Source organism: Vulpes lagopus, chromosome 7 (genome assembly GCF_018345385.1).
Source record: "Vulpes lagopus strain Blue_001 chromosome 7, ASM1834538v1, whole genome shotgun sequence".
In the NCBI taxonomy this organism is placed as follows: domain Eukaryota; kingdom Metazoa; phylum Chordata; class Mammalia; order Carnivora; family Canidae; genus Vulpes; species Vulpes lagopus.
The window spans coordinates 29,361,732-29,387,698 of NC_054830.1; the positions used below are offsets into that span (position 1 = coordinate 29,361,732).

The following is a 25,967-nucleotide window of genomic DNA, read 5'->3' on the forward strand; positions in this document are numbered from 1 at the left end:
TAGAAGCTCTTCTTAATTCAGCTTGTAGGGCTCTGGCTGATGTGGCCACTACCGCTCCATCTCGGTCCCCCTTGTTCTCGCGCTCACTGTCCAGAACACACTTCGTCCCTGCACTCCACCCGGCTAACTCCCCTTCTCCCTCCAGAACCCTTAGGGTAGGACCCCTCTTCCCCTGTACACACCCCGTGGGCTCTCCCTGGCATTCATTTCATCCTAATTCCTTGCTCTCGCATCCGCCTCTCCCCCTTGCAGTGATTCATGCCCCCCAGCACAGGGCTGTTGCTCTCTGACGTCCTGCTGCACCCCGATCCCTGCACACCATGTTTGGCACACTCTGGGGATACGGCCAGTAGCCGTGCAATGAGAGATTGTGGAGCGAGGGGTCCGGAGCAATGGGCCAGCAGAGTTAGGGAGCTAGTCTCTAAGCCGTGGAGTGCCGTGCTGCGCCTGGCCCTGTCCCCGGCCCTGTGACCCGGCACCCCCGCCCGGCCCTGTGTGATGCCCCGGGCTGTGCAGGAAACCAAGGAGGCCGTCACAGCCAGAAGAAGCTGGTGAAAGCTCTGTAACGCACTTCTTCGCTACTCAGGAGCAGCCTTGGCTCTTTATAAATCTGCTCCCGGGGCCAATCCTTTCTTTCCTGGCCAGCCCACCTCCTCTGGCTTGCAAATCCAGCCTGATTTCGCTGCGCACTGAGGCCACCCTGCAGAGGGACACTCTGGGCTGGCTGAAAGCTGGCCCAGTTTTGGCCGCGCAGAAGGATCCTTGCTGAGCGCAAGTCAGCCTGCAGCCAGCTGCACATTTTTCCAGGGACCTCTTCCCAAGCTCACATTTCACCTTTGCTTCCTCGCCACCTGCCTCCCGTGACTGTGTGTGAGCACCCCTGATCTTCCCAGCCCGCACACCGTCTCGGAGCTTCATGTGCGCCCCCTGGAGATTTCCAGCCATCTTCCCCACGGTATAAAGGAGAGCGGGTTCCTTCTGGAGACTCCTGGGGACTTGTGAAGATCCCCAGGGCCTGCTTGGGTAAGGGGCATCTGCGGCCCAGGGAGGATCCCAGATCATTTCAGACTTCTCTGCGAAGCTCTAGACTGGCTGCCCCCAGCGCGAGGCATGGCTTCCTCTCTCTGGGTATCTGAACTTTTCAAAGGGTGGGGGTGGGGAGGCATGGGTTAAGAGGAAAAGCTGCAGAAACAGAAGCTCCAGGGGTCTGGGTGCTGGGAGCTGCAGAGCGGAAGCATCTGAGTGCTCCCCGTGGACTGTGCTGTAATCGAGTCTGTGAGTCTCTGGCTGGGAATCCAGGGTGAGAGCTGTGCCCCCACCTGGAGTCCCATGCCCACCCGACCACCCCCTTTCCCCGGGAGACTGGGAGCCCTGGATGATTGTCCCACTGCGACTTTATCTTTTAGGGAGAGGTGCTTTCCCAAAACAACTGGGTGTAGATACGAAAGGAAGGGGTAACAGGTGCTAAGCAGGCGAAGAATATACCCATTGTTTTACAGCTGGTTATCTGAGTAAAAGCCATCCTGCCCTTCCTCTGGCCTTGGCACTGGGGAGCCTGGGAGGCTCTCAGCCACCTCCCACCACTCCAGCCCCTTTCTAGAGGCAAGTGTGATGCTGTGATCAGACTTGAGCACATTTCTTCAGTGTATCCAAAAGCTGCTCTGGGTCATCATGTTCTTGGAGGGAAGCTGGATGTCCCTCTTCTATACAACTCTGTGTGAGAATGTCTTGACCTCCATCTACAAGTCCATCCCACTGGCAATTAGATAAAAAGCCCCCCCCCCCCCACTGGGTTGGAACACAGTAGGAAATGGTGCCAGCTGTAGACTGCCCCTCCTGTCCCTAGGGCAGCCAGAGCAGGCTGCTCAGTCCTCTGGAAGCCACCCCAAATGAGACCAGAGCTCTGGATCTTGCTCTGGCTCCTCATTCCTCCAGTCCTCTAACTGCTATGTTCTTTTGCAGCAGAAAAGAACACCTCTGGAATGATAAGCCGTCCTTCTCCAGGGAGGATGGAGTGGATCATCCCTCTGATTGTGGTGTCAGCCTTGACCTTCGTGTGCCTCATCCTTCTCATTGCTGTGCTAGTTTATTGGAGGTGAGTAAGCCAGGCTGTAGCTACAGAGGGGGATGTGGGGGCTAGGTTCTGCTGTATGCACCCCTACCCTGGGAGGGGAAGCCCGTGGCCTCCTAAGGTGAGGCAGCTGGAGTGTTTCTAGGGTTACCAACTGGGGGATCTGCTTTATCTGGAAGCAGCTGGTAAGCTAGAGCCACTGTTGAGATCGAGGCCCTTATGAGGAGCTTCTGAGATTTGATGCCAAAGGAGATTTTGCTTGGGAATCAGGGACGTTCAGATCTCAGCAGTGATACTTGCTGGATTCAAATCCCATTTCCTCCTTAAGCTTTAGTTTCTGCACCTGCAAAATGAGTGACTATGTTTCCTAGCATTTCCAGTTTCTCTGAGGCCATGTTCCTCTTTGTTGTATCTGCATAATGACCCTTCTTGACTAAGATTTTTGTGATAGCCTTTTGCTGAAATTTGGGTGATAGGAAAACATTGGGCATATTATGTGGCTTTTAATACATGTCACATAAAAACGGCTGACTTTTGAAGCCCTCCCTGGATCATCATTGTCCTTGAACTGGTTTCACTGCTCCCCCTGGGAAACCTGCTTGCAACTTCTGTTTTTAGAGTTCTGTGTTTTCCAGCTACATTCCCTGAGCCAGCTTAACCGAGTAAGGCAGGCTGGGCCATTCGATTGGCCTGGCTACCTTCCCCGCTCTGGCCACAATAGGAGGCTTCTGCCCCGGAACAAGCTTCCTCCGTGATGAACAGGTGTCCTGTATTTCCTCTCCTGCTTCCTTATTGCTGTTCGCTCAATTCACTTTGAGCTCCTGTTATGTGCCAGACAGTCTTATCTCCTAGAGCTAACTTTGTGGTTGGGGAGACAGGCCATAAGCAAAGCACGTGAATAAAATATGGGCTACTTGAGGTGATGCTAAGTGTGTGATGGAGAAAACTAAATCTGGTAAGGGGAGGGGCATTCTAGGACTTACGGTGAGTATTCTGAGTCGTTAAGCCCTTAAGTGGCAAGTGATATTTGAGCAAAGACCTAAAGCAGGAGGGAGTCTCATGGGCTCCTCTGGGAGCTGGTTACAAGCAGAAGAAACAGCACGTGAGAAAGCCCTGTGGCAGGAATGTGCCCGGAACCTCTCAGGAATAGCTAAGAGGTCAGTGTGGCTGGAGGAGGCGAGCATGGGAGAGAATGATAGGAGAGAGTACCAGGAAGAGATGGGGGTAGAAGGGAGTCCCGTCATGTATAACCTTGGGGGTCATTGTGAACACATTGCCTTTCACCCCGAGATAAGTAGGGTTTGCTACAGAAGTGTGTTGTGATCTGACTTCTGAGTTAGCTAGCTGCTGTGTTGCCAAAAGCCTGGAGAGGATCAGGGCAGAAGCTGAGCCACCAGCTGGGAGATGTGCTGAAGTAGTCCAGAAGGAGGTGATGAGGGTACTAGTGCAGGTGGTAGGAATCAGTTACATTTAGATATATTTTGAAGGTGGGATCAGCAGAATCTGCTGACAGAAAGGCTGTGGTTCCTTGGGCCTGTCCTCAGTTCAGTAGAACCAGGGAAAAAGGAAGGGTTCATCTCCAGCTTCCCCAGGTGTCTGATGTAGCATTGAAAATACGACAGACTAGCTAGCTCGGGAACTTCCTGGTGTTTAGGGGTGAGCCCAGGAACCTAGACTCCCTTCCATGTTGTTCCTCCTCCAGGACAAAGTGCTTTGCAAACATCGGTCTGGAGCCCATTGGTAAACTGGAAGCTGCCTACCATGAGCTTAACTGAGCACATAGAAGTAACAAAAAGTCTGCACACTCTCTGCTCGGTACCGTGTATGTGGTGTTAGCTGCAGACCTTCCCCATGGAGGAGCAGAGAGGGTGTACGGAGGCCCCAGACAGGTGACTATTGCTTAGCAGCCCTGGTATGGACAGGTTCCTGCCTTAAGCAGTTCCAGCAAAAACCTCAAGACTGTTTCTGACTGGCCCGCCTTGGTCATCTGCCCACGCAAGAACCCATCCCTGTGAACAGGAAAGACCATGGGCTCTGTGGCCAAGCATCCATGCAGACCAGGCCAACCAAAGCCTGCATGTTGGCCCTAAAAGGCTACATGTTAGAAGGGCCTGTGTATTATAGGAAAGAGAACTTGAAGACCCTTTCATTTGAAATGCATTTTCCAGTTAGAAAATGACAACTGTATATACTCTTGAGCTTTGCACAGTGGCAGTATCGTAGCCAATGAGGTTTATCCGAGACATGATTATTGCTAATTATATATACTGTTGAAAAACTTGGTCTGAATAGGAAATGTTTTGAATAATATTTGATGTATAAAATAGACTTATGGCATTCTTTTACATATACATACCTATCTGTATGTATCCAAAGCTTGATTTAAAGTAACCAGAAGTTTAAACTTCAGTAGACTCTGCACATAAGCTTTTACTAGACTCTTAATGCCAGTACACACAAGTAAATGTGAACGAGAAAATTCTTACAGATGAAGGAAAGTAAAATTGAATTAGCATCAGGACGAATGAGTTGGCTAAACATGAGAACAGCCTAGAGGAGACAAGAACCCATTTTCTGTCCAACTTTTTTGTTTCTTATTAATGTGAAAGGAGGAAGCATTGGAGAGCTCACACAGAAAATTGGTAAGTGCGGAAGAGACATGCATTTCCCATTGGCAATGTGGTTTGGAAGCGAGGACAACAGTGCTTCTCTTCTGCCTTTTGAGGCACAGAGAGAGTGGATGATTGCCAAACAGACTTGACATAAGTAGAGCATTGAGGCAGATCAAAACCTTCTGGATTGTTTTCCTCCGTGGCAGGCCTGGCACCCAGGGGTTCAAACCAGCTCGCTTTGGTGGCCGTTTCTACACCAAGGACTGACCCTTTGCAGCTAATCTTCTGGTTCCTGAGTGTGTTTGCTTGGAGTTGTTGACACCACAATCAAATGAATTCATGAGACCGTAGAAATGAAACCTGAGCCCTCTGATTTCTTTTCCACCACTAGTGTCTCCTTGTACAATGATGCTTGTGCTCACTAACGTTTCCCAAATCACTTGTTAGTGCCAGGCACTGTGCCAGGCTCTTGGGTGGAACCATCTCCTGTGATTCTCCAAATAAACCTTAGGACAGGTACTCCTATTATCCCCATTTAAATATAAGGGACTGGGAGCTCGTGGCAGTCAAGTGACTTGCCAGGGTCCTGGAAGAAGTAGCGAACCCTGATTTTGAACATAGAACCTCTTTGCTCAAGAATCCATAACCTATAGCTACACGTTATGGAAGCTAAGCATGACTGATGTTCAGTCAAGTCCACTGGAGGTGAGATGAGCAGACCCGTCAAGCCACCGCCCTACTGTGTGCCTCACCTCTGTCTTTGGCCAGAGGAGGTAAAAGAACTAATGTTTGTTGAATGCCCACTATGGGCTAAGCAGTGTGCAGTATTCCCATCCACCGTGCCAGAATTTACAAAAACCTGTTTCAAACTACCTTAAGCACAAGGTGGGGAAACCTGTTGATTCATGGAATTGAAAAGTTTTGGAGCATCAGACCCATCTAGAGTGGTGAAATCCAACAAGGACAGCAGGCAGGGTTCAGCTTGCATTGTGTGCCTCTGCTTCCCTCCCTCTTCATCTCTAGAGTCTGTTCTCCCCATGGTGGCTTTTCTCTGTGGCTCTGTTCCTACGTGGTGGCCTCTGGCCCATGTCAGACCTACAGACCTACATCCTTGCTGCAGCCCCCCCCACCCCCAGTAGAAAGGGAATTTCTCTTCCCTTAGAGTTAAGTTCCAAGATGGTGTCTCTTACAACAGACTCAGGTCACTTGTTCACCCCTAGAAGCTTCTGGAGCAGAGGGTTTAAGACTTTTGTCAGGCCTGGCTCTTCAGTTTAAGTCTGGAGCCCAGAAGTGAGGTCTTGCCATCGTGAAACACATGTACTGAAACTGAGCAATGGGTGTTTTCCCAAAGGACCATCAAGACCCAGAAAGGTGATCGGATGCAGGTGCCAGGCAGATAGAAGCAGCCGGGGTCAGCTCCAAAAGATGGGAAATTGGAATGAAGAGGGGAGGGATTTCTGCAAAGAAAAGAGAATTTAGACTTGGCTAGCAGAGAAATACATATGTGAGTAGGAGGAAGGAAACAAGGTAGGCACGTGAGCTCAGCCTGGTTAGCCTCAGGTTCTCAGGGAGGACTTTGCTGTCATGAATGCATGGGCCATGGACTGGAAAAATAGGGGCCACTTCCAGTCCCATCCCAGCTGCAGGATTATTGGAGCATGCGTGTAGCAGTTGAGAAGTGTTGTGTTGTTGAAGAAATGGTAAAGCTGTTTCTTCTGTTGCACGGGCGTGGTACCCATGTGCCACTTCCTGTGTTTATGCCATTCTTATATCGTACCTGTCACCCATCATGCTGGGCCTGGGGATTTGGGAATAAGCTCTTCTCTCCCAAGGTCCTTACAGTCTGAGGGGGGAGGCAGATGAGTACATAATCAAGTATAGAGAATGTTTGGAGGATGCAATCCAAGAGGCTATGCTAGCACAAAGGTAGGGCTTCATCCAGTCTTGGAGACGGTGTGGGATCAGAGAATGGTCACTGGAGAGCTGCTGCCCAAGCTGGGTTTTGGAGAGCAAGCAGCTGTAAGCTAGCGAAGAAGGTGTACAGGCAGGGGCTGGAGAGAATCTGGCCCCCGTAAGTGGGTACCCATGGTTTAGCATCACTGGAGCAGAGTATGGAGACAGCAAGAGCCAGATCCTGAAAGTCCTGGGTGCCACCTGAAGGGATATGTACCTTACCCTAAGCATGATGGAAACGCTACAGGAGCCACACTACAGGAAGAGAAGATGAGGAAGAGGCAGTGCTGTGTTAGTGAGGGCGCAGCACAGGCCCAGGGTCACATAGCCTGGGCTTGGAGCCAGCTCCACCTCTCACTACCCACGGCCTCAGAGCAAGTGTCTTTAGCAGAGGTGCAGTTATTCCCAAAGGGGCAAAAATGGGTATTCGAGAGGTAAACAAGCTTCTTATATATGAAACATGGGTATACATATAGTACACAAATACATAGCATATTCCTGGTGTTAAAATTTCACTGGGGGTTGGTGATTAGGAAGATGTCTATAGAGGCCCCTTAGGAAGTGCACTTGTGATGAGCACCAGGTGATGTAGGGAAGTGTTGAATCACTGTATCGTTCATCTGAAACGATAGAACACTATGTTATGTTAACTCACTGGAATGAAAATAAAACCCTTAAAAAAAGTCCCCTTAGGAGAGGTGCCAGGGGGGAAACAGCCGAGAAACCGGTCTCTGACAAAACGACTCTCCCACCTTCAGTTTCTCCATCTGCAGGACAGTTCAGAAATGTGCCCATTGGGCTCCCGTGAGGATTAGGTGTGCACTCTGGGACATGGTGAGCCCAGTGCCTGGCAGGTGGTAAACAAGCAATAAGAGCTGTGTTATCCTCTGCTTTAGGGAAAACTAAAATCTTAATTCTGGGTCCTGGTGTACCTAAAATGTTGTTCTTTAATAAAACCAGACTTACAGACCTAAATCGTTGCTGTCCCCTAAATGTAATCCATGTATAGCTGTCTCCTTCCCAGTCATGTCATTGCTCAAAACAGTGCTTGAAAATAGCTTTTGGACGTTTCTTCTAGAGTCCATTCTTCTGAATGATCTCAGTAGCATGAGGTATTTATCCTAGAAATAGCTAAAAGTCATGCTAAATATAGTGTGGAGCTAAATATAGTATAAATATAGGTGAACCAACTGAGGGGAACTATTTTGGGCCAAAAAAGGAAAGGTTAATGAAATTGGTTTGCGTGATGCTCCCAGTGGGCCTAGAGGTAATTCCCTAAGCATATCCCTGAGTAACTGGGTTAGAGACACGACCAACCCACCTCCCACCCCACTCGGAAGCCCGGTGGGCAGCCTCATTAACTCAGGATTGCCTGTGTCTGAGCAAGCTTCATTTAGCTGCTGCGGATGCACCCCAACACCCTAATGGCCTCCCAACACAAAGTTTATTTGTTACCTATGAATAGTCTCAGAGAGCTGGGCAGTTCTCTTGTACCTGCATCTTCTCTTTCTGGGACACGTGTTTCCCAAATGGCTGCAGCAGGACAGAAAAATCAAGGTGGCACCTTGTTTCCAACCACACGGCCCAGAAGCGGAATCCCTCAGTACCATTTCCTCACCATGGGCCACAGATAGTCTCATGGCCCCAAGAATACACGATAAGGTGCGGAGCACGTGGATATTCCTTGAGTGTTGCTGGAAATAGCCTTAATTATTCAGACCCACTGGCATCGTTTAGCAATGGGTAGGTTTCCTGGAAAAATTCTGGAGGCCGATCATTAGATCAGTCTTGTTATTTCACATTAGGCCCAAACTAGAAAATAAGGTAGGGACCTGGTTTGTTCTCTCTCTCTCTCTTTCTACCCCCCCCCCCCAACTAAAGGATTCCTGGAGGCCCACTGGAGACCATTTGAGCAGTACTTTTATAGGCATCAACATGGATGTGTAGAAGAAACTTCTTTCTTCAATGGTCCTTGCAAGGGTCTGCATTGAAGAGCTGTAGGGGTGCAAATCCCTAACAATGCAGAAGTTGCTGTGAAGCCGGAAGAAAATACATTCAAAGTGTTTGGGAGCAGGGGTTGGGGTCATAGGGCAGCTACTAAAGATAAAATCGATGAAAAATCAATAGTCACAGTTTGCATCCTTTTGCAAATGGTGCCCTGTGTGTGCCTTTTAAATATTGTAATCCATGTCAACCGTGCAATGGTTCAGGGCTGTTAAGAGTCCACAGAAATGAAGGAGAAGCAGTAAATCGAATAGTTTTTGAAGTGTGCCACGTCGGCCTTACTACTCAGGAAGAAAACAAAATGCACCTTTTGAATTACTAACGGTCAGAAAATGCATTCCAAGAGGTGCCCTGTCTTACCAAGACGAGCTGTTTGCTTGGCCCCAACATTCCTGAGAAGACAGCCACGTGGCTGCTGCCACTCAGAAGAGGACAATTTTTGGAAGGTTTCTTTCCAATTTGGATAACTTGAGGTAGAGGCTGGGCGAGGAGCTGTGTGCCGACTGCCCAGTCAGCGTGCTCAGGCAGACGGCTAGTATATTACCTTGTTCGGCAGCATCGCTTAGCTGCAGTGAGCAAGACGTTAGTGTGCACTGAGCATCAGGAGTATTGACAAGTTCTTTAGAAGATTTTTAAAAATAAATAAATAAAAATAAAAGATTCTTTTCTGTAATCTTGGAGAAAATTGCTTTGAAGGTAGCTCTTTCCTCTTTGAGTGAAATCTCACCCCTAAAATGACTTTGTATATCTTAAGGCCTTTATTAGCCGAGAATCTTTTCTCGAACCTTCATCATACTGCACATGTGCTTAGCAGATGACTTTGCCACCTATTCAGCATTCGGATCCTAGGAATTACTACATTTTGAGGATCTGAAAACCAAGGCTTGGTGAGATCAGGTGACATGCCCAAGTCACAGTGTTCATCTTTGGTGGATCCTGGGTCTGAACCCAGCCACTGTCTTAATCATTCATTACTTTATTTTGCCAAAATGAGAAGTAGCATTTACTTCCTTCTGTAGCCTGTTTTGAAAGCACATTTCTCAAAAAACAAAAACAAAAACCTGTGGTTTGCATTTGTGAAAATCATGTGGAAGAAAACTTTACAGGGCCAACTGTAATTTCAGGGGTTTGAGAAATGGAATATGTTTTGATGGTGAGACACATAACTTGATGGCTCTGTCTTATTCCAGCTCTAATCAGTGCTGGTATTACCTTGATGGCAAGTTAAGCATCTTATTGACCATAATTCTAGCTTGAAGAACTTTCCAGAAACCTAAAGCAGCTTTAATTCTCAGATTCAGATAGGGCTGAGTTAACTGCATGGAGTCTGGAGCAGGAAACTGGAAACTCTAAGTGGTTATTGTGACATCTGATGCAGGTTGGTTAGTTTGGTATTAGGAGGATTTCACGATCTGATCTGAGAAATTTGTCTCCCTTCAGCACATGACTGAGCCATCTGTAAAATCTGTGGCAGATCCGTCAACACCAATTTAGCCTCCTAGGCAAACAGGAAAACAGTCTTTTTTATAACCCCTACCTTTACAGTTGGAGAAATTTTGCCATGTGCCAGTGCCTCTTCATTAAGAATGCTATTCACGAAAACAAGTGAGTTTTGTCGATGCTGCAAATTTTTTTGCTTTCCTGGATGTTCACTGGGAGACAGCATAATAAATTGGAGGGGAAGCAACCACAGATGTGTGTGTGTGGGGGGGGGATTGTGTTGGGATAATAGAGGTTCCAGAAAACAGATACATGTGAACGTTGAGTGTGGGTATGTGGTAATACCCCTCTCCTGCCCAAGGAATGAATGACCACATGTGCCCCAACAGCACACGGCTCCCTCCTGTATTCCCCCAGAAGCAACAAGGACACAGCTGCCGTGAGCCCGGGCACAAGCTCTCCACCCATCCCCCTCCATCCCAGGGAAGTCACAAAGGACACAGATGCCATTAAGAGTAATTTCTCCCATGCGTGTGACCATGAAGAGCTAGCAAAGGGTAAACTCATCCCAAACCAGTAATTGTTGATACAAAGCAAATGTTATATTTAATCCTCCCAGCAGATGTGGGCGGTAGCTAACCTTCTCCCCAAGGGAGGAAAACGGCTTCCAGAAGGGGAATGACTTGCCCAGGTTCACAGAGCTGGTATGTTTTAGAGGTATTCACATCAAGGGTTTGATTTTGTTGACCTGAGACCCTTTATGGCTGGCCCGTTTATTCCTTCCTTAGTTGCTTGTTCATTCAAAGATGCTTTTCAAGCATCTAGTTTATGCCAAGCATGGGCAATTGGGCAAGGAGAGAAGAGCTCATATCTTCAGGCATCTTGTAGGCTAATGAGGCAAATGAACAGGTAAAGAAAGGTAATCCCAAATGCAATTCCAGGCCGGTTTTATTTAGTTGATGTACTGTACTGTTTTCAAAAATCTGGATCATTTTGAAAATAGGAAGATTTTACTTAAAACTCCAGCTACCGGGATCCCTGGGTGGCTCAGCGGTTTGGCACCTGCCTTTGGCCTAGGGCACAGTCCTGGGGTCCTAGGATCAAGTCCCATGTCGGGCTCCCTGCATGGAGCCTGCTTCTCCCTCTGCCTGTGTCTCTGCCTCTCTCTCTATGTCTATCATAAATAAATAAATAAAGTAAAAAAAAAAAAAAAAAAAAAAAAAAACTCCAGCTACCTGGATTCTTGTGATAAATTGGGTGATGTGGTCACATTGTTGTCATGTTCTTCTGTGGCATTAGTGGGCTGGATGGAGCTAACCATGGGGACATCTTTTGGGGGGAGAAGAACCCCAGCTCGCCAGTCTACCAGTCTCCCCCCATCCCTGCAGTCCCCTGCCTGGCCCCTGCATTTGGGTTCCCCTGAGTTATAGTAGTGACTTAGGGAGACCGTGCTCTGGAATGGACTCTGGCCACTGCAGGGCCACAAGGGAATGAGACAGAGTCCCGGAAGGCTCTGTGGAGGAGAGGATGGTGAGCTGTGACTTTCACCAAACAGAGAAAAGCCACAAATGCTCCAGGCAGAGTTCTGTGTCCGAGCTGACGGAGAGGCACTCGGACATAACATGATCAGTACTGCCAGAGGGAAGATGCTGTCATGCTGCCCGTCGTCCATGCAAAACAAAGTCTACTTTTGTGGGTCGAATCAGATTCTTTTCTAGGGGATCCAGCCTGTACAAAGACACTGGGTTAGTTCAGTGTGCTTATGTGCAGAAGGCAATGGGAACAAAAAGTAGGTTCCTGTACTTTCCTCAAGTCTAGAAAAATCCAAGTTTCCAGCTCCCACCTTTTGGTGGTTTTGTGCAATCACCTTTTCTCTCTTCTGCAAACGCACCACTCACAGGACCCCTGAGATTCCAGGTACCACTTTTTTCTTTTAAAACTGGTGACTGCCCCTGTCACCCATCCCTTTCTGGAACCCGTATCTATAGCCATATTTCAAGATTTTTTTTTAAATCATTAGGAATAATTTTTACAATTCAACCCTTCACATCCTGACAATGTGTCCAGCCAGCGGGGAGAGCTGAAGCGCTTTACGTGATGCCAACACATGGCTTGCCTCGGAGGGCTTGAGTTCATGACGTGGTGGTGCTGAACTGTCTTTTGCTCGGAGGTGCCGAAGGGCAGGGGGGTGGGGAGCCTTCTGGGTCCCCAGCTGTTCCTGGAGGTGGGCACTGTTCCTCTTCCTCCCTGCAGCTGTGTGCCTGGGCTCTGGGTCACGTGCCAGCTAATGCTGCCGATCCCAGGCAACTTTTTTGCTCAATAACCGTTTCCCAAATGGCTACTCGGGGGCCTTTCAGAATTCACGAGAACTGTCAGTTGTTATAGTAACCGGCCCCCTGCTGTCGAGTTGGCCCTGAGATGCCAGTCGAAGCTCTTGGAACAGACTAACACGTAGTCATTAGACAAAAGCAGGGAGAGATTCGCTGCTGAAGGTTGCCATTTAAACATTTTCCATGAGTCTTGAAAGAAGGGATTGATTCTGTTAAGGAGGAAATGGGTGGATACATTTTTTTTGAGCAAACTGACTTTTCAGGAAAAGGAAACTCGTACGTGGAGTCTCTTCTGCATCCCCAACACCTGCCTTTGGACCTGTCGCCACCAAGTGTCCTCTCCCCCAGGGTCGATGGTGTCTGTCCTGGGGGCCTGCTCAGGTGGCCCCCTCATTTATCCAAGATATTAGTTACCGGCTTTATGGCATTTGCTTCTCAGTGACGTGTTGTCAGTTTACGGGTGGGAGTTTTAAGCGCCTGTGGTTGTGTGTGAGGAAAAGCTGCGGAGATAGCCGGCTCCGCTCCAGAATTCCCCAAGGAGTGAATCTGGCAGGATTCAGAGTAGGGCTAAGGGTTGAGAAGAAGTCTAAATATTTTAGGAAGCTGCAAATTTCAAGTTTCTATGAAGATTTGCAAAAACACTCCAACACGCTCGTGGTTTCTTCAGATTAATGTTCATCGCTGCACCGAGTACGTTCGTGATGTTTTGAGGACAGTTGTTGTAGTTGCAGACTGCACTCAACAGAGGGAGACAAGAAGTTCTGAATCACAGCACGCTCCCCACCCCCCCAGCCCGACCCACGCACGCTTTGGAGTCGTATTCCCAACTTTTGGCTTCTCCAAATTTTGGTCCCTGTGCCAAGCATTTTTACTCCATATAGAGGCTAATAATGACCAAAATAAACAAAAGAATTGTATTGGAAGAAGAGAAACTCAACACTGGAGAATTCAAGGATGTTCATCCCAGGGGAAAAAAAAACCCAAGTGAATCAGAAGCTGTCAGATGTTCTCTGGAATCACATACTTGAATTCAGGGTTCTGAGTGGGATTCAAGAGAACCTCCAATGAAAGAGAACTTTGCCACAAGTGAGTGTGTCTTCGCTGTTTTATCCACAGCGTTTGGAAAGAATAGGAATCATTCCAGTGTGAAATCCTATAGCCCAGGTTGCTAGGGGATTAAATATAGTTAAGTAAACACTTGCCAGTGTTCTCCTGGAACAAAAGTGTAACTTTCAAATGCGAGACACGAGACTCAGATGCTGCACTAAGTTTTAAGGGCAAACTAAATATCAGACCATCAGACCTAGTATATGCTAGTAGCCTTATCAGTACTACCCCCACTTTCCCTGAGGTGCCTCTCCAGTGAACTCCCCAGTCTGGGTTGTGAATCAGGAAAGTGTCTGGAGATGAGAGGGATGCATGGGGAAAAGACAAAACCCCGGATTGATCTAACAACACCACCTTCACATATGTTTTATGACAGAGGGGAGGTTCAGATGACCCCTAAGAGATTCCTGTTGAGTTCTATTTACTTTAATGGTGTTTTAAATGATCATGTTTGCCAAAGCATCACCTCACAGGTGGAAGGGTAGATACGTGAATGGGAAAACCCAATAATGATTGGATTTGTGATTTCGTTACCTACCATTAACACCAGGAGTGATAACAGGCTTCTAACATGGAATGACTGCTTTTAAGGGCAAAGTTCCCATTTTGTATTTCTTAACTAAGTGCAAAACAACCCTTGAGAGACCGAGTCACCTTTGTGTGTAAGCTTTCTCTTTTGAAAATGTCCCATATTGGAACTGATGACGGGTATGTCTATGTTAGGTGGGAGGGAGGGCATTCGTGTGGAACTCTTGGTGGCCAATTGAAAGTACTGTCTCCTATACCTGTTCTCTTTTGTTTTTGTCTATTTAGAGGGTGTAACAAAATAAAGTCCAAGGGCTTTCCCAGACGTTTCCGTGAAGTGCCTTCTTCTGGGGAGAGAGGAGAGAAGGGGAGCAGGTGAGGGGCGGTCCAGCTTAAGGGGGGTGCCTCTTTGGCCGGGACTGGCTTGCTGGATTTTTGTTTTGTTGTCCTGGGGATGAAAGTCCTCTAGACAGCACAGTGCTGCAACTTACCTGTCTTGCCCCAACTCCCGAAAGTAAGAATTGCAAATACCAATACAGCTTGCTGGTAGCTGATAGCAATGAAAGTATGTCCTGAGTGTGCTTGCTTTGCTTTATTTGGCGGTCTGTGGGGGGCTGTTTTTATTTCTAGAAGGGGGCATACTGGGAATGTTCTTTGTTGGTGTGTATGTCAGCTGCATCTATTATCTTTCCAAAATTTCAGATGTGTGCATGTTTCAGAGCTTTAAAAAAAAAAAAGCATGCATTTAGCCTTACAAGTGAAAAATATGTTTTAGAAACCTAAATGTATAAATAAGCTAAGAAAGAAGAGTAGGAAGGGAAGAGAGAAGTGAGCAAATGGGGATATAGCATGTTTTTCCATAAGAGTGAAATTTTTTGAAAATGAAAGCATACACGTTCTAGATGGCTTAAATACTGGGAAGAATTATTGTCCTGGAATGATTTACTGTAAACCTTTAGAAGTCCAGATCATGTGATCTTAATCACTCCACATGCGCTCTTGATAATATTTTTATAAGGCTTATCTAGGCAAACTCTACTTAATACGGTAATTAATATTTTAATACTGCCAATTAAGATAATTCAGTAATACTGTGTTGTGAGTGGTTTCTTATTACTTTCAATGAACCAATTTATAGTATTTATCTTAGAATTTTTACATGGAATGATTTGTCTCCCTTGGTTGAGGATAAGTCCGATTATTAGGATGAAATTTTAGATACTCCTCCATCTAATCAGGTATACTTATGAGATCTGAGAAGGTATAGTACAAGAATTGTGGAAGATTAATGAGAAATTCTATGATCTACCTTCTTTTAAGCTACATGGCATGATTTTGGCCTTTTTAGGGAAAAGGAGTAACTGCTGACACCGGTAATATAATTATTCTTTCTAAGATCTTTTTGCTTCCTGAAGTCTTCAATTTTCTAATCTGTTTTCAAATATCCAAAGGTAAAAACTGAAATAGAAACCCCTCTGTATACCTTTCAACTTCTAATCTTAGAGAGTACCTTTGACATCATGTAAATGCCTAATATTTATGTCCAGTCTGTTCTGAATATAATGTGTTTCTGTCACACGTTAAAAAAAACAGCATCGCCTCATGGACACCACAGAGATAATGCACATCTGATTTCTGCATTTTCTCCAGACATGCCTGTGATTAACTCTCACTTATGTTCCTAGCCCCAGGTGTGGGAGTGGGCTTATTATAGATGTATTTCAGTTTCTGGGTGGGTGTATTTTGTTACAGGGTGTTCAGTCTTTCTGGTTTCTTCTCTACTTCTGAGTGCCGGAAGCTTGGTGGGGGGAGGGGCACAGTGACTTTCCTTTAGATCTAGAAGTTGAGAACCATCTTGGGAAGCGACAAGTATTTATAGAATCCACCTGATGATGAATTCCATATTTGACTTTACTTTTTTGATGACGTAGTAGCAAAGGACCTTGGCTCAGGGAGAGACTGGTTCTAACTGTGGCTCTCCCTTTTCCCAGCTGTGTGACCTTGAGCAACTGAACAAAACCCTCTGGGCCTCAGTGTCCTTATCTAAGAGTAGGTCCAAAGATAGTTCCTTTTCATTGGGTTGTTGCAAAAATGAAACAAGGTAGTACATAGGAAACGCTTAGTGTGTGTAATATGGTACCCCATCCCAGCGGAGGAGGAGACAGAGATTCTGAGAAGTTATTCGTCTGGGCTACCCTGCTTGGGTGGCTGAGTTGGGACAGCCATTGGTGGTCTGTGTCCTCAGCAGTGCCCCCTCTCACTGTTTGATGTGCTTTGCTAATCAATCCGTGATGAAGAGGGGGCCAGATCTCCCCCATTCCTTCTGCTGGCTGCCCTGCCATTCTCTGCTCCTCTAAAGCCTATAGCTCCTCATTCCTCTTGATGGCTGTGTAGACTGAAGGGCCACCAGCCCACTCTCCCTTCTCCTCCCTCCTTCCTTATCCCAGGAGCATTGGCAGCAGCCTCCTGACCCAGTTCTGTCCTCTGCTGCTCTATAAAAAGCCTTCCAGAGGACAGAGGCCCCGCCCTCCCCTACCAGGCTGCAGATGCATGAGGGAAGCAGGGCGGTTAGCCTCTGTCTCCCGCGTTGGCCTCTTTATATCCACTCTCATTTCCTGTCCTGGTCTGCATCCCATCCAAAATGTGCCAGAGAATCAGGAGAAGAGCCCGAAAAGCTGCCTGAATAGCGACCCTTCCAACAGTTAAAATAGCTGTTGCCAAGTCTATGCACATGAACCTCAGGGTACTACCCATTTGCCTGTTGGGTCTGACCTCACTTGCCTGGAACACTCTCTGCCCACAGTGGGAGGGGAGGCCTGTGTAGTCTGAGGGTGAACAGAACCCAGAAAAGCAGGACAGTGGCTGCTGGAAGTGATGCTGATTATCCACCCCCATCCCCACCAGGACAAAGAAGAAAACAACAATAAAAATCAGACCCAAGTGTTTAATCTTAAAAAAAGAAAAAAAAAAAGCTGTTGATTTAAATTTTGAATAGGTAATACTTAACATGGTTGAAAATCATAAAGTTTAAAATGTATTATATATACCCCTCCATCTCCCTCTGATCACCTACCCTCCTGACTCCCTACCTCCTCACAAATAGGTAACCATGACTGCTAGATTGTTGTCTCTTCTTCCAGACGTTGGGGGTGGTGTGTGTAAGCAAATATGAATCTATAGCCCCAGATCTCCTTTTACACAGTAAAACACTGCATACACCATCCTTTGCCTTGCTTGCTTTGCTTAACGTGATTTTTGTCTTTGCAAATGTGGTTTCCTTGGTTTGGTTTGGTTTGTTTGTTCATTTTTTACAGAAACACAGTATTTCTTTGTATAGTTGTCCTGATTGATTTCACCAATCCTCTGTGGCTGTCATTTTGGTTGCTTCTAGGCTTTTGTTATGATGAGCAGTACCAAGGTGAATAACTTTAAGTCATTGTGCATGGAGATAAGTCTATCTGTAGGATAAAGTCAGGAAACAGGCTGTGTCAGGAGCTACATGCATTTGTAATTTTGATGGATGGCGCTGAATTGCTCTCCCCGGTGCCATACCCAGGGTGGCTTCTATTGGTAACGTGCAAGCACCTGTTTCCCTGCACCTTCCCCAGCATGGTGTATTGTCAAACGGGGGCCACTTTTCCAACCACATGGGTGAGAACAATGGTGTTAGTATAGCAGGAGTGTGTTTTCTCTTATCAAGAGGGAGGCTGAGCATCTTTCATGTTTTTGCCCTTTGTGTTTCTTTTGCTCTAAACGGTTAGTCTTTCACTCATTTTCCCTTTCCATTGTTGGTCTTTTTCTAATTGAGAGATATCACTGTCAGCAATAAGGCTTGCAAATATTTTTTTCCTCATCTGTGGTTTGTCTGTGAACTATGTTCATACAGCGTCTTCAACTTCATTTAATCAAATTTACCCATAAACTTCTTTTGGTTTCTGGATTTGGAATCCTCATTAGAAAGGCTGTCTCCATTCTGCAATGACTTATTTTAGTACTTCTGTGGTTTCTAATTTGAATGTTAAATTCTTAAATCATTTAGAATTTGACCTGGCTGATAGTATGATAACTAAATCTACTTTTCTCTTCCCAGATGGTCCCAAGTATGTAAAAAGTACTACCATAGGGCTGTGTGGTGAAAAGACACGTAATACCTTGCAAGATCCTTAAAATGACACTCTTCCAGCTAAAGTCTGACTGACTTAGCATGTTAATGAAATAGTCACCAAAAAGTTTTTACTAGAACGCTGTATATTACAGGTGCTGAATCATGTGTAGTGAATGAAATGTGAGTTTTCATTTCCCACCTCCTGCCCAAAAGGAGTTAGACCATCATGTCCCCATTAACCAGCTCCATCATTGGCAGATTGTGTCAGTGCCTTAAAACAGTGGCAACAGGAGGTGGAGAGTTCTTTAAGCCTCAGTCCAGAAATTCAGAACATTCCAAGCCAGGTTCGTAACTAAGTGTGGTATAGCTACTACAAAGCCCCTGACTTCGAGCCTTCTTTTCTGATTAAGAGCTTGGAGGACTGGGAAGTACTGTCTAGAGCTCACTTGCTTAAAGCCAGCCACGATGTAAAAACTGCCCCGTTCAGGTTCTTGATCAGGTCAAAATGTGGTTTTTGAGATGACCTCTGCTGTCTTCTCTCCTGGAAAGTATTAGCAGTATTTCAGTCACTCCAAGGACTGCTTGGCACACTTAATATTTAGCACGAAAGCGTCCTGTGCCAAGACCATTTAGGTGTATATAATTTATTTCCTCCCACATCCCTTAGATGCTCATTGTAGGAGTTTGTATCCGCCACTGAAATTCTTCCTGCAAATATCAGATCTTTGTCACTTGCAGCTGTAACAAAAGTTGAATGGCCATCTCCCCTGACCAAATAATATCCAAAATATTTTGAAACATTTTCTCCTCATTTCATATATATACCCTCTCTCACCTCATCCATCTCCATGGTTTGGTTCACTTTACCTCTTTCCTTCTTCCCTTCACCTCCTCCTCATATCTGACAGGCTGTACTTATCCAAGGTATGACAACCATATGTCCCAGGATTTCCAGAATTGCTCTGATGGGAAATACGTCTCTTGATTATTCCCAAAAGTACTTTGATATTTGTCAGATCACATGTGCCTTTTATGGTTCGGAGACTATGAAAATGAGAAGTGAAATTCTGAATTCTTCTTTCTAGAAGGTTCCTTCCTGAAAATATAACGCAAGTATAAACTGAGTTGTACAAACAGAATTATTTCACATACAGTAAAGGAAACTGAACAGCAAGTGAGTGGTTGCATCTGAAAAAAATCACAACGCAGAACTTACGGTGGGCTCTTTTCCAAGTGGGACCCCTGAGTTATTTCAAGCAGACACTCCTCTTTGAGGAAAAGCCCAATAACGCCCACAGGCTTTTCCTTCTATTGTTGTCTTTGTCACTTAAATTTCTAGAAACATTTTGCCCTAATAAATCAATCCACATCTTTTTAACACAGCTCTCAATCATCTTCCTTGAAGGCATGCGAATGTTCTCAACTTTCTATTTACAAGTGGCTCTTATTCATACATGGTTTACTACAACAGATCCATTCACAAAAGTAAATATTAATGTGATTTCTGTACTCAACAGCATGAAAATAAATGGGATTATTAGCAGGCATGGCACTGTAAATTTAAATGAGGGCAGTATATAAATCAGTTAAGATTGCTTAATTAATATTCAGCAGCCGCTCAGCCAACTGCCCGTTCTAGTCTGCAATTAGCATTTTGAGTTGCACACTGCTGACAAACTCCTTGTCACCCTCATATGATTATAGAACCATTGAGCTTAATTGGAAGATAGTGACTGGGTTTCTGATCCCTACACATCATCTGGTTATTTTATCATCCCAGGTTTTTGTAGGACTCTAGGAATGGTGATGTGGTCTGTACTTTCCTGGGTCCCAGCAGTGGTGATGTGGAGGGATGTTGTAATGAGCTGGGGACCCAGGTTGAGAACAATGGGACCTCTCATTGCTTGTCAAAAGGAATGTATATTTTGGCCCAGATGTCTGTACATCTCAGAAACCTCTGCTCCTATAACCAGGGCAGGAGATGCTGCCTTTTGAGGACCCTTTCCGATATATACTTTGCTTTTGGAAAGTCTCCCATCACCTAAATTATTCCTAGCTGCCTGTCAGAAGAGCAGAAAGAGGTGTAAGGAAGAATGAAGATAGCAAAGGTTCTCTATGCACATACCTGGGAAAACACTGGAGCAACAGAAAGGAAAGCCTTTCTGTACAACTTTGGTTACTCGGGGTGTTCTGTGTTAAGGGTGTGTCCAATTCCTGGAAGGAGATGGGGAGGGAGAATGCCAAGTCTAGAGATTTCTTTCTTATCTTTCTCATTTGCTGTGTTTTATTTGAATAGTAAATCTCTAGAACTTGAGTAATTATTGATACTGATAAAGTACTGTCAGAGCAGCTGCAGTCAGGGATTGTGTGTGTGTGTGTGTGTGTGTGTGTGTGCCTGTCTGTCTCTCTGTCTGTCTGTCTCTCTCTCTCTCTCCCCCCTTCCTCTCATGATGAGAACCAGTTAAACATGCCGGGCCTGTCATGTGCTGGCAGAGTGGGGAGGGGGGCGGGTAGCTCAGAGAATTGACACTGATGGCTTACTGATACTGGTCAATCTTTACTGTATCCTAATCACATGTGTGCTGTGCTTTCTCAAGCACAGAATTATTGGTTTTTGAAAAAGCCTCTCTCTTCAAAGTCTCTCCCTTATCTAAAGGAATGAGAAGTTATTTTTAGAAATTTCAGTCCAAGACCAAATGTTCAAGACTGTACACTTAACGTGTCCATGGGCTTTTTCTAAGCTAGACTGATCCATCCATGCTTGCTCCTAACATGAAGCCTCAGGCACCACATGGGCCTAGACCACAGATCATGGGGTTGGGCTTGAGACCAAGGGAGCCACTCCCTAGAATCCACGTCAATTTGATGAGCTACTAGCAGGGGTATCACGCATTATCTTCTTGACTTCCAGACAAGCCTTTCCTAGAAGTCTTAAAACTTAAGAGCCCATGTTAGTTTTCTAAAAATGGATGAGTGAATGGAGGGTGAGAGAGAAAGTATGTTTGCTTTTTACTACTTAGAACTTTTCATGAGATGCACCTCTACCTAATAGGTAGGCCATCTTTGGTCAGGCAGAAACATTTGGCTTGGATTCAGGAGCTGTGTGTTCTGAAGAATGCATATGTTTAAACAGTAGACTCATTCAGTGCAGAGAGGCATTTTTTCTTTTTAAAGATTTAATTTATTTATTCGTGAGAGACACAGAGAGGGAGAAGCAGGCTTCCCTGCAAGGAGCCCGATGTGGGACTCGATCCTGGATTCTGGGATTATGCCCTGAGCCGAAGGCAGACGCCCAATCGCTGAGCCACCAAGGCATCCTGCAAGGCAGTTTTGCTATGAGAGGTGCCTAAGGAGTGCAGCCAATTCAGGGGTTGGCATATGCACATCTCCCTTTTAGTTTGCATTCAGGCCCCTATACCCCTTTAGTTGGAACTATTAGCTGATGGAAAAATTAGCTGATGCCAACTGGGGTGTCTTCTTGCTCCTACCTAGAAGCCTTCAGTGAATATCTGATGTAACTCTATCATGATATTTCTTCGTGGGGATGAGTTTGAGAGAGCCATCTCTTTTTTTTTTTTTTTTAAGATTTTATTTATTTATTCATGAGAGACACACAGAGAGGCAGAGACACAGGCAGAGACACTCTATCCCTGGACCCCAGGATCACGCCCTGAGCCAAAGGCAGATGCCCAGCCGCTGAGCCACCCAGGCATCCCTGAGAGAGCCATTTTAACTAGCATTTCCAGTTTTGTTCCAAGTGACGGGACACCAGGAATAAGGACGTCAGAACATCCAAACTGCTTAATAAATAATACAAATTCGATTCCACGACAGAAACCAAGATCTAATTTGCTGGCAGATGAGGAGAGCAGTCCACAAAGGTGGTGTAAAGAATAGCTTTGGGAGGAAAAACTTTCACTTGAGAAATCTGTGATCTGAGAAAACACTTCTCCAGCATGGGTGGCAGAAACTATGCTCCAACTTCAAGAAATGCCACCCTATTTCTGAGAACTTAGGTTCCAACAGAAACAGAGCAGAAGACCTTTCAAATTCTTATTTAAGTATGTGAGATGCAGTTTATTTTTTTCTGTATTTGAGAGGATTATGTTAACATCCCTGAATTCTTAACTATGGTTTTTTTATCCCATCTGGGACCCTATAAATTCTAGATGCTTACTTTTTATCATCATTTTTATGGTGGGTGCCGTTTGAGACTGCTTTATTGCTTCAGTGGCTTTCTTAGAGCACTGGAGACTCTCTGGAACCATCCTCCCTGTATCACAGTGCTTCTTAACCAGGGACCATACAGACCAGCATCCCTGAGGGAGTTTTTCTAGATGACACAGACCTGTTCCTCCCACCCTAGAATCCCTCAGCTAGAATCACTAGGAGTGGGGCTCATCCAGCATGGGTGTTTTAAAAGCTCTCCAAATCAAAGTGATACATACGTACTGCTCATTGATGACCATCACTTAACTAAAACCCTACTGATGTGTGCTGTGTGTGTGTGCAGTGTGTGTGTGTGTGAGAGAGAGAGAGAGAGAGACTTCAAGACTCGCCAAAACTGAGGCATACCTAAACTGGGAAACTCAGAATACATGTAATACATGTTGTCAGCAGAATACATGTTGTGTGTCTCTGACTCTCTCTCTCTCTGTGTCTCTCATGAATAAATAAATAAAATCTTAAAAAAAAAAAAAAGAATATATGTTGCAAAGGTAGATTAGAGGAAGCAGAAGTTACCTAATTTGGTCATTGCTAAGCCAGGTCAGGGTCGTTGGAAAAAAATTATCTGTTCTCAGTTCCTTAGGGGGGACATATTGATGGGGTGGAGGCAGCAAGGAAGAGAAGGAGAAAAGAGTGAAAGGGAAGGACATAAAATGGATGGTGCGGTTCTAGCAGACTGTAACAGGTAATCAAACTTGTAAATGTATTTTTGATTCCAGCCGCGGTCCACTTCATTGTTTTCCTTCCCGTTTTCAGGTATTTGCGTAAACGAATGTTCAGTGTGGAGAAATTACAATTTTAGAAAATGACCCTTTATGATCTAGAATCTTGTTTCCTTCAAGGAGACCATAGTTGAAAGACAACTGGACCTAGACGGAAATTTGAAGTTGCGTGCACAGTGACGCACATGAGCATTCTCAGAAATTCTCTCTCCATTCTCCTGAGCTCAGAATTAGAGACCGTACTGCCTCTTTGAACAACACATCACGGTGGAAACATTTAGAGGAACGAAAACTTGTGTTTTCTTTTCCCTCGTTTTCAAATTTACTTGATTATCCCCGTACACTGCTGATGAAGGCCAAAAACACTCTCTCGTGGGACTTCTCTGAAAGGAGTTAAAACGATGTCAGGTGATGTTGACCCTGAACAGCTGCTTTTCGTAGGTATGAATTTTCCCACAGTGTCTAATTTCTGCACACAAGAGTTCACCTCAGTGCAGTCAATGTAGTGAAAAGTCCATACCAAACTAACAGCTGGGTCAGTCTCCTACTCAAAGGAGACTTCCAGGGGCACCTGGATGGCTCAGTTGGTTAAGCATCTACCTTTGGCTCAGGTCACCATCCCAGGGTCCTGGGATCAAGCCCCACGTTGAGCCCCATGCTCAGCAGAGGGGTCTGCTTCTCCCTCTGCCCCTCCTCCCTGCTCCTGTGCCCTCCCTCTCTCTCTTTCTATTCTCTCTCAGATAAACAAAATCTTTAAAAGAAAATAAAGCAGACCTCCAGTAATTAGTGATTAAAGGGCTAAATATCTAACCATATGGTACATCCATAAAAATGGGAGAGGAAACCAGCGTTAGTAGGTACGTCGGTTCCTACTTGTTATAAAGGTGTTAGGTCCAGTATGATGTATTGTGTTCCAAGCGCAGGAGAGAACGGCCGTCTGTGGGTCTGCATGTGAGTGTGATTACAGCGGTCGCCCCCGATGGATCTCCTTGCTCCAGTTTTGCTGCCCTATCCACCACTCATCACATAGCAGCCAGAATGAGCCTTTTGAAGGAGACCAGTCAGACTGTGCCCCTCCACCAGTTAGAGCCCTGGGCTGCCTTTCCATTTTCTGTAGATCCTGGGGGAGCCTGTGGCCTTGGAACCGGCAGGATCTGGCTCCTGGCCGCCCCTCCCCCCTTCCCTCCTGCCGCCTCTCCCTGCTTTCACCTCTGGCTTCCCTTCAGTTCCTGCACCAAGCAAGCTCACTGTGCTCTGCGGCTCCTGAGGGAGCTGCTTGACCCTGCCACTTCCCATGGCTAATCCTCTTCCGTAGGGTCGCAGCTCCCAGCTCCCGTGGCACTTCGGCCTCTATTACTTTCTTCATGGCCCTTGACTATTTGTTGACTTGTTTGCTGCAAATCTTCACCATGAGAACAGAGGCACCTTGTCTGTCTTGTTGGTCAGACCTCTCTAGCCCCTCATCACCAATGATCAAGGGACAATAGTAAAAGAAAAAGCGTGTGGAAGGGTGTACCCCACAATGTTAATAGTCATGCTCACTACGCAGAGGATTTGAAGTAACTTGAATTGATTTCTTTTCCTTTTTGTCTATCTGTATTTCCTAATTTTTCTGCTGACATCATGTATTATGTATGTAATTTGAATGGTTAGCCAGGCTTAAGGAAGTGGCTGTAAAGCTTCTAGGCAATTGCAGGGAGAAGGCATTTATCTGCATGCTCCGTGCTCTGCAGTTTGTATTGAATCAATGTTTTCTGAGTCCACTGAAACTTTTATTTTAGGGAAGGTATTTCCCCAAAGTTCTGTTGCCCACATGAGTCCTTGTGTGGGAGGGAAGTCTGTGTGACAGGAGCCAAGGTGCAGAGGTGGAGAGCTGTGTCTCCCAGATTTCTGACCTTCATCCGCAGTGGTGTGCTTTTCTCTGACAATCACAGGCTTATTTTGCTCCAGGGAAAATCCATTATAAACAGCAGCACATGGGGCACTGGGGTGTGATGTGCTTTGGTACACACTGCCTTTTTTTTTTTTTCCCAAAGAGAATGTTGGAATCGTTGGTTCTGCGCGTAACAGTGAGTGAATGGTCTGCCTGCCTTCTTCCAGAAAAAGCATAGACAATATAGTTTATCCTTTCTAAGTCACCTGGCTTGAACAGTACCTTGACCAATAGCAATTCTTTCTACTAATAGCTTTATATACTGGAAATTTAATAAGTATAGTAATTATATCTTAAAACCGGAGACTGACTTGTGTGTGTGTTTCCCATTAGTTCAAGTCTGACCTGGTGAATTGTATGTCACTTATTTCAGTGTTAGCACTTCGTGGGGCTAGTAAATACTTGAATGGTCCGGTATCTCAACTAAAGCAGGTTTTCCCTAGCTGTGCCACTAGGTGGTTAAGGTTTTACCTCATTTGTGGAGTCTGTCATCTGGGTTTTAACTTGAATGTTACTTCCTGGAAACCTGTGCAAATTTAGGGGAAGAGAGGAATCCAAGATTATAAAACTTGATGACTGAATTAGAAACAGAAGGAAGCTATTCCCTCAGACAAGAAAATCATGTGGCTTTTTTTTTTTCACGTGTATTTCCATCATTTTCACATTCAGTAGAAGATTTGGTTATTATCAGAGCCCTAAAACATTTTGTGCATTTCACATCCATGTAGCTTAAGTCAGGCTGACTGACATTCTTTCTCGATTTAGGTAAAGGCAGCTAAGGATGAGTGGTGAAAACTTGTTTTATTATTTATATCACCAATGCCAGGCAGTTCATGGGGAGGGGAATCATTTTCAGCCCTCCGCAAGAGCAGTCCTGCAAGACATGTGCCGAGCAGGAGTGACTTATGTTCAGAATCCCCTAATGGCATGGAGCAGCA

The 25,967-nt window shown here is 45.7% G+C and overlaps 1 protein-coding gene and 1 non-coding gene across 4 annotated transcripts in view; both read left to right on the forward strand.

Annotated features, from left to right (window-relative positions):
• PTPRG (protein tyrosine phosphatase receptor type G) overlaps window positions 1-25,967 on the forward strand; it is a 701,064-nt gene that overhangs the window by 616,379 nt on the left and 58,718 nt on the right. The window contains exons 13-14 of one of the 3 annotated variants that reach the window (XM_041764114.1): window positions 1,963-2,095; window positions 14,331-14,417. In XM_041764114.1, the coding sequence (XP_041620048.1) occupies window positions 1,963-2,095; window positions 14,331-14,417 (220 nt within the window). The remainder of the gene's footprint in view (window positions 1-1,962; window positions 2,096-14,330; window positions 14,418-25,967) is intronic. The other 2 variants (XM_041764112.1, XM_041764115.1) reach the window with 2 other exon arrangements.
• Window positions 4,269-4,404, forward strand: LOC121496410. Its single transcript, XR_005989220.1, has one exon. It is a non-coding gene; the product is annotated as a U4 spliceosomal RNA (small nuclear RNA).